Source organism: Ranitomeya imitator, chromosome 1, assembly GCF_032444005.1.
Source record: "Ranitomeya imitator isolate aRanImi1 chromosome 1, aRanImi1.pri, whole genome shotgun sequence".
Classification (NCBI taxonomy): Eukaryota; Metazoa; Chordata; class Amphibia; order Anura; family Dendrobatidae; genus Ranitomeya; species Ranitomeya imitator.
In genome coordinates this window covers 746,162,830-746,176,734 of record NC_091282.1, presented here as the reverse complement: position 1 = coordinate 746,176,734, position 13,905 = coordinate 746,162,830, and the positions used below count along the sequence as shown (strand labels likewise).

Below are 13,905 nucleotides of genomic sequence, written 5' to 3'. Positions count from 1 at the left end.
CCTGCAGAACCACTCCTTTATTGTGTCTTGATAATTGAGAGTAATTTCCATCTGTCGTCTATTCCATTTGCACAACAGCATGTGAAATTGATTGTGAAACAGTGTTGCTTCCTAAGTGGACAGTTCGATTTTACAGAAGTTAGATTTACTTGGAGTTATATTCTGTTAAAGGGACACTGTCACCTGAATTTGGAGGGAACAATCTTCAGCCATAGGGGCGGGGTTTTGGGGTTTTTGATTCACCCTTTCCTTACCCTCTGGCTGCATGCTGGCTGCAATATTGGATTGAAGTTCATTCTCTGTCCTCCATAGTACATGCCTGCACAAGGTGCAATCTTGCCTTGCGTAGGCATGTACTACGGAGGACAGAAAATGAACTTCAATCCAATATTGCAGCCAGCGGGTAAGGAAAGGGTGAATCAAAAACCCCAAAACCCCGCCTCCATGGCTGAAGATTGTTCCCTCCAAATTCAGGTGACAGTGTCCCTTTAAGTGTTCCCTTTATTTTTTTGAGCAGTGTATAATGGGCCCCATATACTGCTCTGCTCCATATATAATTGTCCCCATAAGATGCTCCATATGTAATTCAGATTAGTAGTAAAACGTGACAGAAACACAGCTCCAGTCACACACGGGTGACAATGGCAGACACTGCAGGCACTGAGGCCCGGCCAGGGTTGCCATGGCAGCACATGCCAACGCTCCGGTGGTGGCACAGCAGAGAACAACACCATCTAGCGGCAGCTGCCAGTACTGTAAACATAAACACTTATCACGAGTAGGGAATCTATAAGCCACGCCCACTATATCAACAGCCAATAAAGTGTCATGTTCTGGTTGCCAGTGTCTATTCTGATTGGTAGAGCTGCCGTGAGTGGCATTGATAGGTCAGACGACGCATGCGTGTTGACTTGTCTCAGGATTTGGCGCGCTTCCTGTCTTGCTGTGACCTGTGGTGCTGAGGGAACATGCCCAAACGCTCTTACCCCTTCGATAGCCTGGCAGCTCCGCAGCTCAAGACGCACGTCGGCCAGAAGGAGCTGGTCCAGGGCGTGTGTGGAGAAAGCCTGAAGCGGGAGATCTTCGGTGAGCGTGACCAGGCCTCTGATGGCAGGCGGCGCACTGTGCGGGGCTGTGCTCGTGTGCAGCTCTTCAGCGTGTGTGCTGTTGTAGTGGAGGTTCTGCTGGGGCTTGTGGTTCTCCACTGGGGGAGGGAGGTTCCGCTGGGGCTTGTGGTTCTCCACTGGGGGAGGGAGGTTCCGCTGGGGCTTGTGGTTCTCCACTGGGGGAGGGAGGTTCCGCTGGGGCTTGTGGTTCTCCACTGGGGGAGGGAGGTTCTGCTGGGGCTTGTGGTTCTCCACTTGGGGAGGGAGGTTCCGCTGGGGCTTGTGGTTCTCCACTGGGGGAGGGAGGTTCCGCTGGGGCTTGTGGTTCTCCACTGGGGGAGGGAGGTTCCGCTGGGGCTTGTGGTTCTCTACTGGGGGAGGGAGGTTCCGCTGGGGCTTGTGGTTCTCTACTGGGGGAGGGAGGTTCCGCTGGGGCTTGTGGTTCTCTACTGGGGGAGGGAGGTTCCGCTGGGGCTTGTGGTTCTCTACTGGGGGAGGGAGGTTCCGCTGGGGCTTGTGGTTCTCTACTGGGGGAGGGAGGTTCCGCTGGGGCTTGTGGTTCTCTACTGGGGGAGGGAGGTTCCGCTGGGGCTTGTGGTTCTCTACTGGGGGAGGGAGGTTCCGCTGGGGCTTGTGGTTCTCTACTGGGGGAGGGAGGTTCCGCTGGGGCTTGTGGTTCTCTACTGGGGGTGGGGGTTCCGCTGGGGCTTGTGGTTCTCCACTGGGGGGGTGGGGGTTCCGCTGGGGCTTGTGGTTCTCCACTGGGGGGGTGGGGGTTCCGCTGGGGCTTGTGGTTCTCCACTGGGGGGGTGGGGGTTCCGCTGGGGCTTGTGGTTCTCCACTGGGGGGGTGGGGGTTCCGCTGGGGCTTGTGGTTCTCCACTGGGGGGGTGGGGGTTCCGCTGGGGCTTGTGGTTCTCCACTGGGGGGGTGGGGGTTCCGCTGGGGCTTGTGGTTCTCCACTGGGGGAAGGGAGGTTCCGCTGGGGCTTGTGGTTCTCCACTGGGGGAGGGAGGTTCTGCTGGGGCTTGTGGTTCTCCAGGGCAGGGGGACATGGTGGTTTTTGTGGGGTCTGGGAAGGGCTGTGCTGGGATCTATATTTGCCGTTGAACTAATAGCCCCAGCATGTCCCTCACCCAGCTCTTTCTTTTCTTATGCTTGTGGTTCCCTCAGAGCTGTGCTGGTGCTTGTAGTACCCTGAGTTGGGGGAAGGCTTTACTTATGTCTGTAGTTAAAGGGAGCCTGTCACTTCATGTTGCCCCACCCCTGCGCAATATGGATCGGAGCTTGGTGTACCTGGGCCCAGATGGCTTTTCTCTGAAAGACTTTGGGTGTAATCCCCTTTACAAATGGTTGCTGAAAAACACCAAAGTAATGTCATCAGTATAGAGCCTGTAGACGCTGTTGTACCGCTTTATTATTCCATTGTCGTTTCGTCCTTTGGATTCTTGTGTAAATTGTCACGTGCTGGTTCTTGCTGTGCCGCTCTCCAGCTTCTGTCTCCTGTCAATGATTGACAGGTCACTCTTCACTGCGACCCGCTTTCCCAGCTGACATATCATGCAGGTGGTGTTTTATGTTGGGCGCAGTAATGATGATTTTGCTAGAGCAGGACTATCCATCTGTGCATGCACCTGGGAATGACAGCGCCTCTGCGAGATGTCAGCCGAGACAAGTAAGAAGCTGGAAGTGCCAGCTATGCCCGTGCCTGCTCATCTGCATAAGAATTTGCTGATAGGTTAGACAATGGAGACAGGTACAGAAGTAGTCATCGCTTCAGGTTTCTCTGCTGTAATGGTGTTACTTTGTGGTCTAAACCTGCTGACGGGTCCTTTTTTTTTTTTTTTGCCAGCCATGCTAATCACTGTAATAATCTGTTACAGAAAGGACCAAAAAACTCTTGTTTAGTGGAGCGAAGGCCATTATGGGAAATCAAGGAACCCAGACTAAGAACAATAATCCAGAAGGAGAGACCCCAGTGCACGAGTTACTGACAGGACAGACCACTATTGGACAAGATGGAAGGCTACAACGATCCTCACGGACATGTAAGGAGCACTGGAGTTCTTGAGTCTTGCACTTCACTATCACAAGGGATCCTCCCCCGGGTGCAGAACCGTGTGAATGCACTTGGCGGATTACACTAATGTTCGGCACAAGGTGCACCACGAGGAACAGTGAGCAACAGACTTATTTTAATGGAATAGTCTGCAACTTTCAATTATACCATTTCAATACCCCTGCTTGTTAGTGAATGGACCTGTCAGAGGCCAAAACCTATACAAACAGAGTTCTACTTTCACCAGACTGGGTGGCAAATTTGTCTTATCCTTGTGTCTGACTGCAGATGGCCCACTTCCATACAGATGGCCACTGCAAAAAAGTATACTGTGCATTGCACTCCTGTAGTGGGTGTATACCATATGAGCCTATATACCGGACATGCGTTTGTCTTAACCAGCATGCAAAGTGTCGTTATCTAGTGAGAACTTAGGAAAACCTTCTCAATCAGTTTTATGATTTGCTTCTTGGGTTTTTTGCTCCAGTTCTCATAATCTGTAGGATAACCGGGTGCTAAAGTGAAAAAGGATAACTTTAATTTTTTATTTTAATGCTACTTGTCAAAATTTCTTATGTAGCCAGTGATCCTTGTTATCTATGCATCTACCACGCCTTGTCTTTATGAATAAGGCCTTAAAGTAACTCCAGTGACATAAAAGGACTTTTTGTAAATAAAGCATATTCACTTTTATTTTTTTTTAAACTTGCAACTTGGATTCAACTTTCTTTGCTGGCATTGAAAGTGAAAATCTCTAATCATAGATGCTAAGTATTCTACTTTTTTTGTTGTTGTCACAATTGTATCTTTCTTCATTGTGACCATGGTGGGAATATCTGCATGCGTTGCGGCCCCTAAATGCCTGACGCGTTTTGAACAATTCTTCATCATAGGCATATGAACAATACATCCTTATATACCCACTAGCTATTGAACCCGTTCTATGCCCGGGTGGCAAGCATTTATATTGGTATATGGTCTCCATCCTGTCATGCGCTGCTCCCATCCTGCGTCCCCATCCTGTCATGCGCTGCTCCCATCCTGCGTCCCCATCCTGTCATGCGCTGCTCCCATCCTGCGTCCCCATCCTGTCATGCGCTGCTCCCATCCTGCGTCCCCATCCTGTCATGCGCTGCTCCCATCCTGCGTCCCCATCCTGTCATGCGCTGCTCCCATCCTGCGTCCCCATCCTGTCATGCGCTGCTCCCATCCTGCGTCCCCATCCTGTCATGCGCTGCTCCATCCTGCGTCCCCATCCTGTCATGCGCTGCTCCCATCCTGCGTCCCCATCCTGTCATGCGCTGCTCCCATCCTGCGTCCCCATCCTGTCATGCTCTGCTCCCATCCTGCGTCCCCATCCTGTCATGCGCTGCTCCCATCCTGTGTCCCCATCCTGCGTCCCCATCCTGTCATGCGCTGCTCCCATCCTGCCACACTCTGCTTTGACCCGCTCGGCGCCGAGTGCTGGGGGGCCTGAGCAGGCGGGGACACTGGCGCGCTGTGGGGGTCAGGTGCCGGTATCGCCGCCAGCTCAGGCCCCCCAGCACTTACTATATTCACCTGCCTTCCGTTCCACCGCTGGGCGCCGCAATCTTCCCGGTCTCCTGGCTGTGACTGTTCAGTCAGAGGGTGGCGCCGGCGCGCATTAAGCGCGTCATCGCGCCCTCTGAACTGAAGGTCACAGACCGAGGACTGGGAAGATGGCGGCGCACAGCGGTGGAACGGAGGACAGGTAAATATAGCCGATACTCACCCTCCTGGTGGTCCCTACTTCTCTGTTGGAGATCGCGGTGTGCGTTCAGTGTTAACGCATACCGCGATCTCCCGGGAGCGTCACTCTGAGGCCCAGACTGCGCCGGCGCTTGCGCAGTGTATAAAGGCTTCGGACAGAGTGACGCTCCCAGCGTTATATTATAGATTCCATTAAGTAAAACATGTACAACTGTTACTTGACATGACTAGTTTGCATTCATTACAAATTCAAATGTGAGAACCCACCAGAATTCATGGCGCCTACAGATTGTCGCTTCCTTGTCCACACAAAATAAGTTTGTGAAAGACCTCTCTACTCATTCAGTACAGCAAATATATATTAGTATGACAACTATAACTAGTCATGCCATGTACACCTGTTACTTGACTTTACTTACTAAAATGGGTATATAAGGATGTACTGTTCAAAATGCGTCAGGCGTTTAGGGGCTGTGTCCCCGCATGATGGTTTTTTTTTGTTTGTTTTTTTTCTTGACATGAAGATAAAATGAAGGTGGTTTTTTTTTTGCACTTGTTTTAACCCCTTTCTGCCATCAGACGTACTATTGCGTCCATGGGGGGTGGGCCCTACTTCCCAAGGACGCAATAGTACGTCATATGCGATCGGCAGCGCTCACGGGGGGAGCGGCGCCGATCGCGGCCGGGTGTCAGCTGCCTATCGCAGCTGACATCCGGCACTATGTGCCAGGAGCGGTCACGGACCGCCCCCGGCACATTAACCCCCGGCACACCGCGATCAAAGATGATCGCGATGTGCCGGCGGTGCAGGGAAGCACCGCGCAGGGAGGGGGCTCCCTGCGGGCTTCCCTGAGACCCCCGCAGCAACGCGATGTAATCGCGTTGCTGCGAGGGTCTTGCCGCCCTCCCTCCCTGCTCCAGGTCCCGGATCCAAGATGGCCGCGGATCCGGGTCCTGCAGGGAGGGAGGTGGCTTCACAGAGCCTGCTCAGAGCAGGCACTGTGAAGCCTGCACTGCTGCATGTCAGATCAGTGATCTGACAGAGTGCTGTGCAAACTGTCAGATCACTGATCTGTGATGTCCCCCCCTGGGACAAAGTAAAAAAGTAAAAAAAAAATTTTCCAAATGTGTAAAAAAAATAAAAAAAAAATATTCCTAAATAATGAAAAAAAAAAAAAAAAAATATTCCCATAAATACATTTCTTCATCTAAATAAAAAAAAAAAAAAACAATAAAAGTACACATATTTAGTATCGCCGCGTCCGTATCGACTCGCCCTATAAAACTGGCACACTAGTTAACCCCTTCAGTAAACACCGTAAGAAAAAAAAAAAAAAAAAACGAGGCAAAAAACGACGCTTTATTATCATACCGCCGAACAAAAAGTGGAATAACACGTGATCAAAAAGACAGATATAAACAACCATGGTACCGCTGAAAGCGTCATCTTGTCCCGCAAAAAACGAGCCACCATACAGCATCATCAGCAAAAAAATGAAAAAGTTATAGTCCTGAGAATAAAGCGATGCCAAAATAATTATTTTTTCTATAAAATAGTTTTTATCGTATAAAAGCGCCAAAACATAAAAAAATGATATAAATGAGATGTCGCTGTAATCATACTGACCCGAAGAATAAAACTGCTTTATCAATTTTACCAAACGCGGAACGGTATAAACGCCTCCCCCAAAAGAAATTCATGAATAGCTGGTTTTTGGTCATTCTGTCTCACAAAAATCGGAATAAAAAGCGATCAAAAAATGTCACGTGCCCGAAAATGTTACCAATAAAAACGTCAACTCGTCGCGTAAAAAACAAGACCTCACATGACTGTGTGGACCAAAATATGGAAAAATTATAGCTCTCAAAATGTGGTAACGCAAAAAATATTTTTTGCAATAAAAAGCGTCTTTCAGTGTGTGACGGCTGCCAATCATAAAAATCCGCTAAAAAACCCGCTATAAAAGTAAATCAAACCCCCCTTCATCACCCCCTTAGTTAGGGAAAAATAAAAAAATGTATTTATTTCCATTTTCCCGTTAGGGCTAGGGTTAGGGCTAGGGTTAGGGCTAGGGTTAGGGCTAGGGTTAGGGCTAGGGTTAGGGCTAGGGTTAGGGTTAGGGCTAGGGTTAGGGTTAGGGCTAGGGTTAGGGCTAGGGTTAGGGTTAGGGCTAGGGTTAGGGCTAGGGTTAGGGCTAGGGTTAGGGCTAGGGTTAGGGCTAGGGTTAGGGCTAGGGTTAGGGCTAGGGTTAGGGCTAGGGCTAGGGTTAGGGTTGGGGCTAGGGTTAGGGCTAGGGTTAGGGCTAGGGTTAGGGCTACAGTTAGGGTTGGGGCTAAAGTTACAGTTAGGGTTTAGATTACATTTACAGTTGGGAATAGGGTTGGGATTAGGGTTAGGGGTGTGTCAGGGTTAGAGGTGTGGTTAGGGTTACCGTTGGAATTAGGGTTAGGGGAGTGTTTGGATTAGGGTTTCAGTTATAATTGGGGGGTTTCCACTGTTTAGGCACATCAGGGGCTCTCCAAAAGCGACATGGCGTCCGATCTCAATTCCAGCCAATTCTGCGTTGAAAAAGTAAAACAGTGCTTCTTTCCTTCCGAGCTCACCCGTGTGCCCAAACAGGGGTTTACCCCAACATATGGGGTATCAGCGTACTCAGGACAAATAGGACAACAACTGTTGGGGTCCAATTTCTCCTGTTACCCTTGGGAAAATACAAAACTGGGGGCTAAAAAATAATTTTTGTGGGAAAAAAAAGATTTTTTATTTTTACGGCTCTGCGTTATAAACTGTAGTGAAACACTTGGGGTTCAAAGTTCTCACAACACATCTAGATAAGTTCCCGGGGGGGTCTAGTTTCCAATATGGGGTCACTTGTGGGGGGTTTCTACTGTTTAGGTACATTAGGGGCTCTGCAAACGCAATGTGACGCCTGCAGACCATTCCATCTAAGTCTGCATTCAAATGGCACTCCTTCCCTTCCGAGCCCTCCCATGCGCCCAAACAGTGGTTTCCCCCCACATATGGGGTATCAGCGCACTCAGGACAAATTGGACAACACATTTTTGGGTCCAATTTCTCCTGTTACCCTCGGGAAAATACAAAACTGGGGGCTAAAAAATAATTTTTGTGGGAAAAAAATTTTGTTTTATTTTTACGGCTCTCCATTATAAACCTCTGTGAAGCCCTTGGTGGGTCAAAGTGCTCACCACACATCTAGATAAGTTCCTTAGGGGGTCTACTTTCCAAAATGGTGTCACTTGTGGGGGGTTTCTACTGTTTAGGTACATTAGGGGCTCTGCAAACGCAATGTGACGCCTGCAGACCATTCCATCTAAGTCTGCATTCAAATGGCACTCCTTCCCTTCCGAGCCCTCCCATGCGCCCAAACAGTGGTTTCCCCCCACATATGGGGTATCAGCGCACTCAGGACAAATTGGACAACACATTTTTGGGTCCAATTTCTCCTGTTACCCTCGGGAAAATACAAAACTGGGGGCTAAAAAATAATTTTTGTGGGAAAAAATTTTTGTTTTATTTTTACGGCTCTCCATTATAAACCTCTGTGAAGCCCTTGGTGGGTCAAAGCGCTCACCACACATCTAGATAAGTTCCTTAGGGGGTCTACTTTCCAAAATGGTGTCACTTGTGAGTGGTTTCTACTATTTAGGTACATTAGGGGCTCTGCAAACGCAACATGGCGTCTCATCTCAATTCCTGTTAATTTTGCATTGAAAAGTCAAACGGCGCTCCTTCCTTTCCGAGCTCTCCCATCCGCCCAAACAGTGGTTTACCCCCACATATGGGGTATCAGCGCACTCAGGACAAATTGTACAACAACTATTGGGGTCCAATTTCTTCTCTTACCCTTGGAAAAATAAAAAATTGGGGGCGAAAAGATAAATATGATTTTTTTATTTTTACGGTTCTGCATTATAAACTTCTGTGAAGCACTGGGTGGGTCAAAGTGCTCACCACACCTCTAGATAAGTTCCTTAGGGGGTCTACTTTCCAAAATGGTGTCACTTGTGGGGGGTTTCAATGTTTAGGCACATCAGTGGCTTTCCAAACGCAACATGGCATCCCATCTCAATTCCTGTCAATTTTGCATTGAAAAGTCAAACGGCGCTCCTTCCCTTCCGAGCTCTCCCATCCGCCCAAACAGTGGTTTACCCCCACATATGGGATATCAGCTTACTCAGGACAAATTGTACAACAACTATTGGGGTCCAATTTCTTCTCTTACCCTTGGAAAAATAAAAAATTGGGGGCGAAAAGATAATTTGTGTGAAAAAATATGATTTTTTATTTTTACGGTTCTACATTATAAACTTCTGTGAAGCACTTGGTGGGTGAAAGAGCTCACCACACCTCTATATAAGTTCCTTAGGGGGTCTACTTTCCAAAATGGTGTCACTTGTGGGGGGTTTCAATGTTTAGGCACATCAGGGGCTCTCCAAACGAAACATGGTGTCCCATCTCAATTCCTGTCAATTTTGCATTGAAAAGTCAAATGGCGCTCCTTCGCTTCCGAGCTGTGCCATGCGCCCAAACAGTGGTTTACCCCCACATGTGGGGTATTGGCGTACTCAGGACAAATTGTACAACAATGATTGCAGTCCATTTTCTCCTGTTACCCTTGGTAAAATAAAACAAATTGGAGCTGAATTAAATTTTTTGTGAAAAAAAGTTAAATGTTCATTTTTATTTAAACATTCAAAAAATTCCTGTGAAGCACCAGAAGGGTTAATAAACTTCTTGAATGTGGTTTTAAGCACCTTGAGGGGTGTAGTTTTTAGAATGGTGTCACACTTGGGTATTTTCTATCATATAGACCCCTCAAAATGACTTCAAATGAGATGTGGTCCCTAAAAAAAAATGGTGTTGTAGAAATGAGAAATTGCTGGTCAAATTTTCACCCTTATAACTCCCTAAGAAAAAAAAATTTTGGTTCCAAAATTGTGCTGATGTAAAGTAGACATGTGGGAAATGTTACTTATTAAGTATTTTGTGTGACATATATCTGTGATTTAATTGCATAAAAATTCAAAGTTGGAAAATTGCGAAATTTTCATAATTTTCGCCAAATTTCCGTTTTTTTCACAAATAAACGCAGGTACTATCAAAGAATTTTTACCATTGTCATGAAGTACAATATGTCACGAGAAAACAATGTCAGATTCACTGGGATCCGTTGAAGCGTTCCAGAGTTATAACCTCATAAAGGGACAGTGGTCAGAATTGTAAAAATTGGCCCGGTCATTAACGTGCAAACCACCCTTGGGGGTAAAGGGGTTAAAAAGACATGGCAAGTGATATACTTTTCAGAAAACTTCAGGATACCCAATGCAAACTGCACAGATCTGTTTGTTGCTTAAAAAATGTAGTGTGCAATGTCAAATTGTTATGGATGTTCTCTGAAGTAGATGATAGATTTTCTGCTTGGCATCTGACCAATGTGGACGTAGCTAGCGCTTGGGGTTCTCTAGAGCTGAACCTGAGTGAAGCCAGCATGTGTCCAATAGTGGTTCTACAGTTGTATGTCTTCCTCCCTAGACACTTAAGCAGTTTTGTCCATGGTCTAGTATTGCAACATTCACTTATAGTAGACTGAGCTGCAGCGCTAGGCACGTCTCGTGGGTAAGTGGTGATGAGCGAGTGTACTCGTTGCTCGGGTGGTCTCCAAGTATTTGTTATTGCTCGGAGATATAGTTCATCGCCTCAGTTGCATGGTTTACGGCTGCCAGATATGCTGAATACATGTGGGGGTTCCCTGACAAACAGGCATTCCTCACATGTATCTGGCAGCCGTACATCATGCAACTGAGGCGATAAACTATATCTCGGAGATCAACGAGTACACTTGCTCTTAACTAGTGGTAATGTTCTGGGGAGAGGAGGGCACCTTGTTATGGAGACGCGGCCCATATGCTTTATTGGAGGAACCTACACACATTTCTGCTGCTAACTTTGTTCTAATGCATTGCAAAGTATAAAATCCATGTTGAAGATCTACTTGAGATATGAAAATTCTGTATGGGAACTGCCTATAATCACATTGAACACACTTAGGCCGGCCTCACACTCGGCGTATAAAAATACAGACCGTATTTTATGGCCGTAATACACCACAAAATTCAAAAAATGGTGATCCGTAGGCAGGGTGTGTCAGCGTATTTTGCGCATGGCATCCTCCGTATGTAATCCGTATTGGCATCTGTACTGCGCAATTTTCTCGCAGGCTTGCAAAACCGACATAGTCATACAATAGATCCATGTGCTCAAAAAAATTGTAAAAATTATATATATATATATATATATATATATATATATATATATATATATATATATATATATATATATATATATATTTTTTTTTTTTTTTTTTTTACCTTGGCTATTCTAACCTGTCAGTGTGATTTTACTGTACACCTCGCTGAATTGCCGGCTTTTCACTAGAACACCGCTGTGTATTTCTTGCAAGTCACACTGCTGGTCCGTGTGTAATCCGTATTTTTCTGGCCCCCATAGACTTTCATTGGCATATTTTTTGCGCAATACAGTGACAAACGCAGCATGCTGCGATTTTCTACAGCCGTAGAAGACCGTATAATACGGATCAGTAAAATACGGCAGATAGGAGCTGGGGCATAGAGAAGCATTGTACCGTATGCAATCCGTATTTTCAGCACCTCTCTTGCATCCGTAAAACACGCTAGTGTGAGGCTGGCCTTAAAGGGATGGTACAGTGAAAGAAGAAAACTGATCAGATCAGAGCACTCTAATCCTTATTACAATATGGTATGGTGGCTCAGACTCATGACCGCAGCTCCATTCATTCTGTATGGGGCTGCTGGAGTAAGCCGAGCACAGCAGTCCATACGTTTCCTAAGTGCTCCATTCTGACTATCGACGCTGGTCTGAGTGGTTGGACCCCACTGATTACAGGTGACCACCTAGCCCGTTTATTGAGGATGTGTGACTTATCAAGTAGACATTTGTAACTGGATTCTTGAAGTTTGTTCTATATTCTGTGGTTTTCTGTTGCTCTTGTTACTATTTTTATTTATTTATTTTTTCCGAGACTGTAGATGTCTATTTTTCTTCCAAGCAGCGCAGCCTGTGGAGGTATCCCGAGCGTGCTCCTCCTGTGTCCGATCAGTTGGTGATAAAGAAGCGTGCAAACATTGTGAACGGTACATCTGTAGAGACTGCAGCAAGTTGTGCAGCTCCTGCTCTTCCATCACTTGCTCCAATTGTACAGTGCTAATGTGAGTATCACAGGTTGCCCCTCTTTAATCTCCCCTCCCCCCAACCCATTTCTGCATTGACACATTAGTCATAGAGGGGTTTCACTGGTGATGGTCACTTCCACCTTGAAAAGTGAGCAGTGCTGGTGACCTTGCATCAACTGGTGCTTTCCAGGACTCTGCATGGACTGCTAGTATCCAGCACTGTGCAAATCTGTCGTTACTCCTCTATGCTTTTTTTTTTTTTTTTTTTTTTTTCTTCTTATGGGACTTAAAGGTTCAAGTGCATCTTGCTTGCACACTACTAGGTGGGAGATGTTGCTTATATGGAATACCATAAGCAGCTTGCCAGTTTGTGTGGCTGGCAGCTACGCCTCTATGGATGCCAAATTGGCACTAGCTCTCCCTTTCTGATGCTGTAGTGAGGACTGCAGAACGCCCCTGTAATGGCATAATCTAATTGGGAAGGGTTCTACAGTAGGTCCAATTCCAAATTGTCCAGTCATGTCTGATTTGCTGTAACTCAATGCACATTCTTTATCAATGAAATCTTCAATGTTCACAACAGAGCAGTGCTGAAGTGTACATTTCCCTATTTCAGTGATGGTGATCTTGGCGAGCGAGCGTTCTGCACGGCTTGTTCTGTATTTGAAGTGTAAACCAGGGACTCCATCCTGCAAATTGCATGTTGTCTTGTTTTCTTGTGTTTTTTTTTTTTTAAATTTTGATATTTTTGTATGTATTTTATATTGGAATAAAATAAAGTCCATAATGTATTGTTAAAAACCACCAGGTGGCAGTGCAGCCTGTTTACTTGGAGCAACTGGTAAACTTGATCATAGTGGTTGTGGCTGGAGTCAGTATGACAGTTTGCTAATCTAAAATGTAGACTAAAGGTACCGTCATACTAAGCGACGCTGCAGCAATACCGACAACGATCCGGATCGCTGCAGCGTCGCTGTTTGGTCGCTGGAGAGCTGTCACACAGACCGCTCTCCAGCGACCAACTATGCCGGTAACCAGGGTAAACATTGGGTTACTAAGCGCAGGGCTGCGCTTAGTAACCCAATGTTTACCCTGGTTACCAGCGTAAAAGTAAAAAAAAAAAAAACACTACATACTTACCTTCCGCTGTCTGTCCCTCGGCGCTCTGCTTCTCTGCCCTGTGTAAGCACAGCGGCCGGAAAGCACAGTGGTGAAGTCACCGCTCTGTTTTCCGGCCGCTGTGCTTACACAGGGCAGAGAAGCAGAGCGCCGAGGGACAGACAGCAGAAGGTAAGTATGTAGTGTTTGGTTTTTTTTTTTTTTACTTTTACGCTGGTAACCAGGGTAAACATCGGGTTACTAAGCGTGGCCCTGCGCTCAGTAACCCGATGTTTACCCTGGTTACCAGCGAAGACATCGCTGAATCGGCGTCACACACGCCGACTCAGCGATGTCAGCAGGAAGTCCAGTGACAAAATAAAGTGCTGGACTTTCTGCTCCGACCAACGATGGCACAGCAGGATTCTGATCGCTGCTGTGTGTCAAACCGAACAATATCGCTAGCCAGGACGCTGCAACGTCTCGGATCGCTAGCGATATCGTTCAGTGTGACGGTACCTTTACAGGTTTTAATTTTCTAAGGCTATGTGCACATGTTGTGGATTTGCTTCTGGAATTTTTTTGTGCGGATTCTGTATTTCTTGGCAGAAAATGCAGGTGCGGATTTCATGTGTGTTTTTTTTTTTTTTGTGGATTTCATGCGTTTTTACCCCTGTGA

The 13,905-nt window shown here is 46.8% G+C and overlaps 1 protein-coding gene across 2 annotated transcripts; it reads left to right on the top strand.

Annotated features, from left to right (window-relative positions):
- The first annotated feature begins 879 nt into the window (after positions 1 to 879).
- SIVA1 (SIVA1 apoptosis inducing factor) lies at positions 880 to 12,932 on the top strand. 2 transcript variants are annotated; one of them, XM_069734261.1, is made up of 4 exons: positions 880 to 1,086; positions 2,989 to 3,153; positions 12,008 to 12,164; positions 12,745 to 12,932. In XM_069734261.1, the coding sequence occupies exons 1-4, from the start codon at positions 969 to 971 to the stop codon at positions 12,800 to 12,802; spliced, it is 498 nt and encodes a 165-aa protein (XP_069590362.1). In that variant the 5' UTR covers positions 880 to 968; the 3' UTR covers positions 12,803 to 12,932. The 2 variants fall into 2 exon arrangements, with proteins under 2 accessions (XP_069590362.1, XP_069590351.1); XM_069734250.1 differs by having other exon boundaries at positions 898 to 1,086; positions 12,005 to 12,164.
- Positions 12,933 to 13,905: the final 973 nt, after the last annotated feature.

Coding starts and splice junctions, on each gene's coding strand:
- SIVA1 (XM_069734250.1), top strand. CDS start 969: ATGCCCAAACGCTCTTACCCCTTCGATAGCCTGGCAGCTCCGCAGCTC. Junction 1,087..2,988: donor CCTGAAGCGGGAGATCTTCG/GTGAGCGTGACC, acceptor AATCTGTTACAG/AAAGGACCAAAAAACTCTTG. Junction 12,165..12,744: donor TCCAATTGTACAGTGCTAAT/GTGAGTATCACA, acceptor TCCCTATTTCAG/TGATGGTGATCTTGGCGAGC.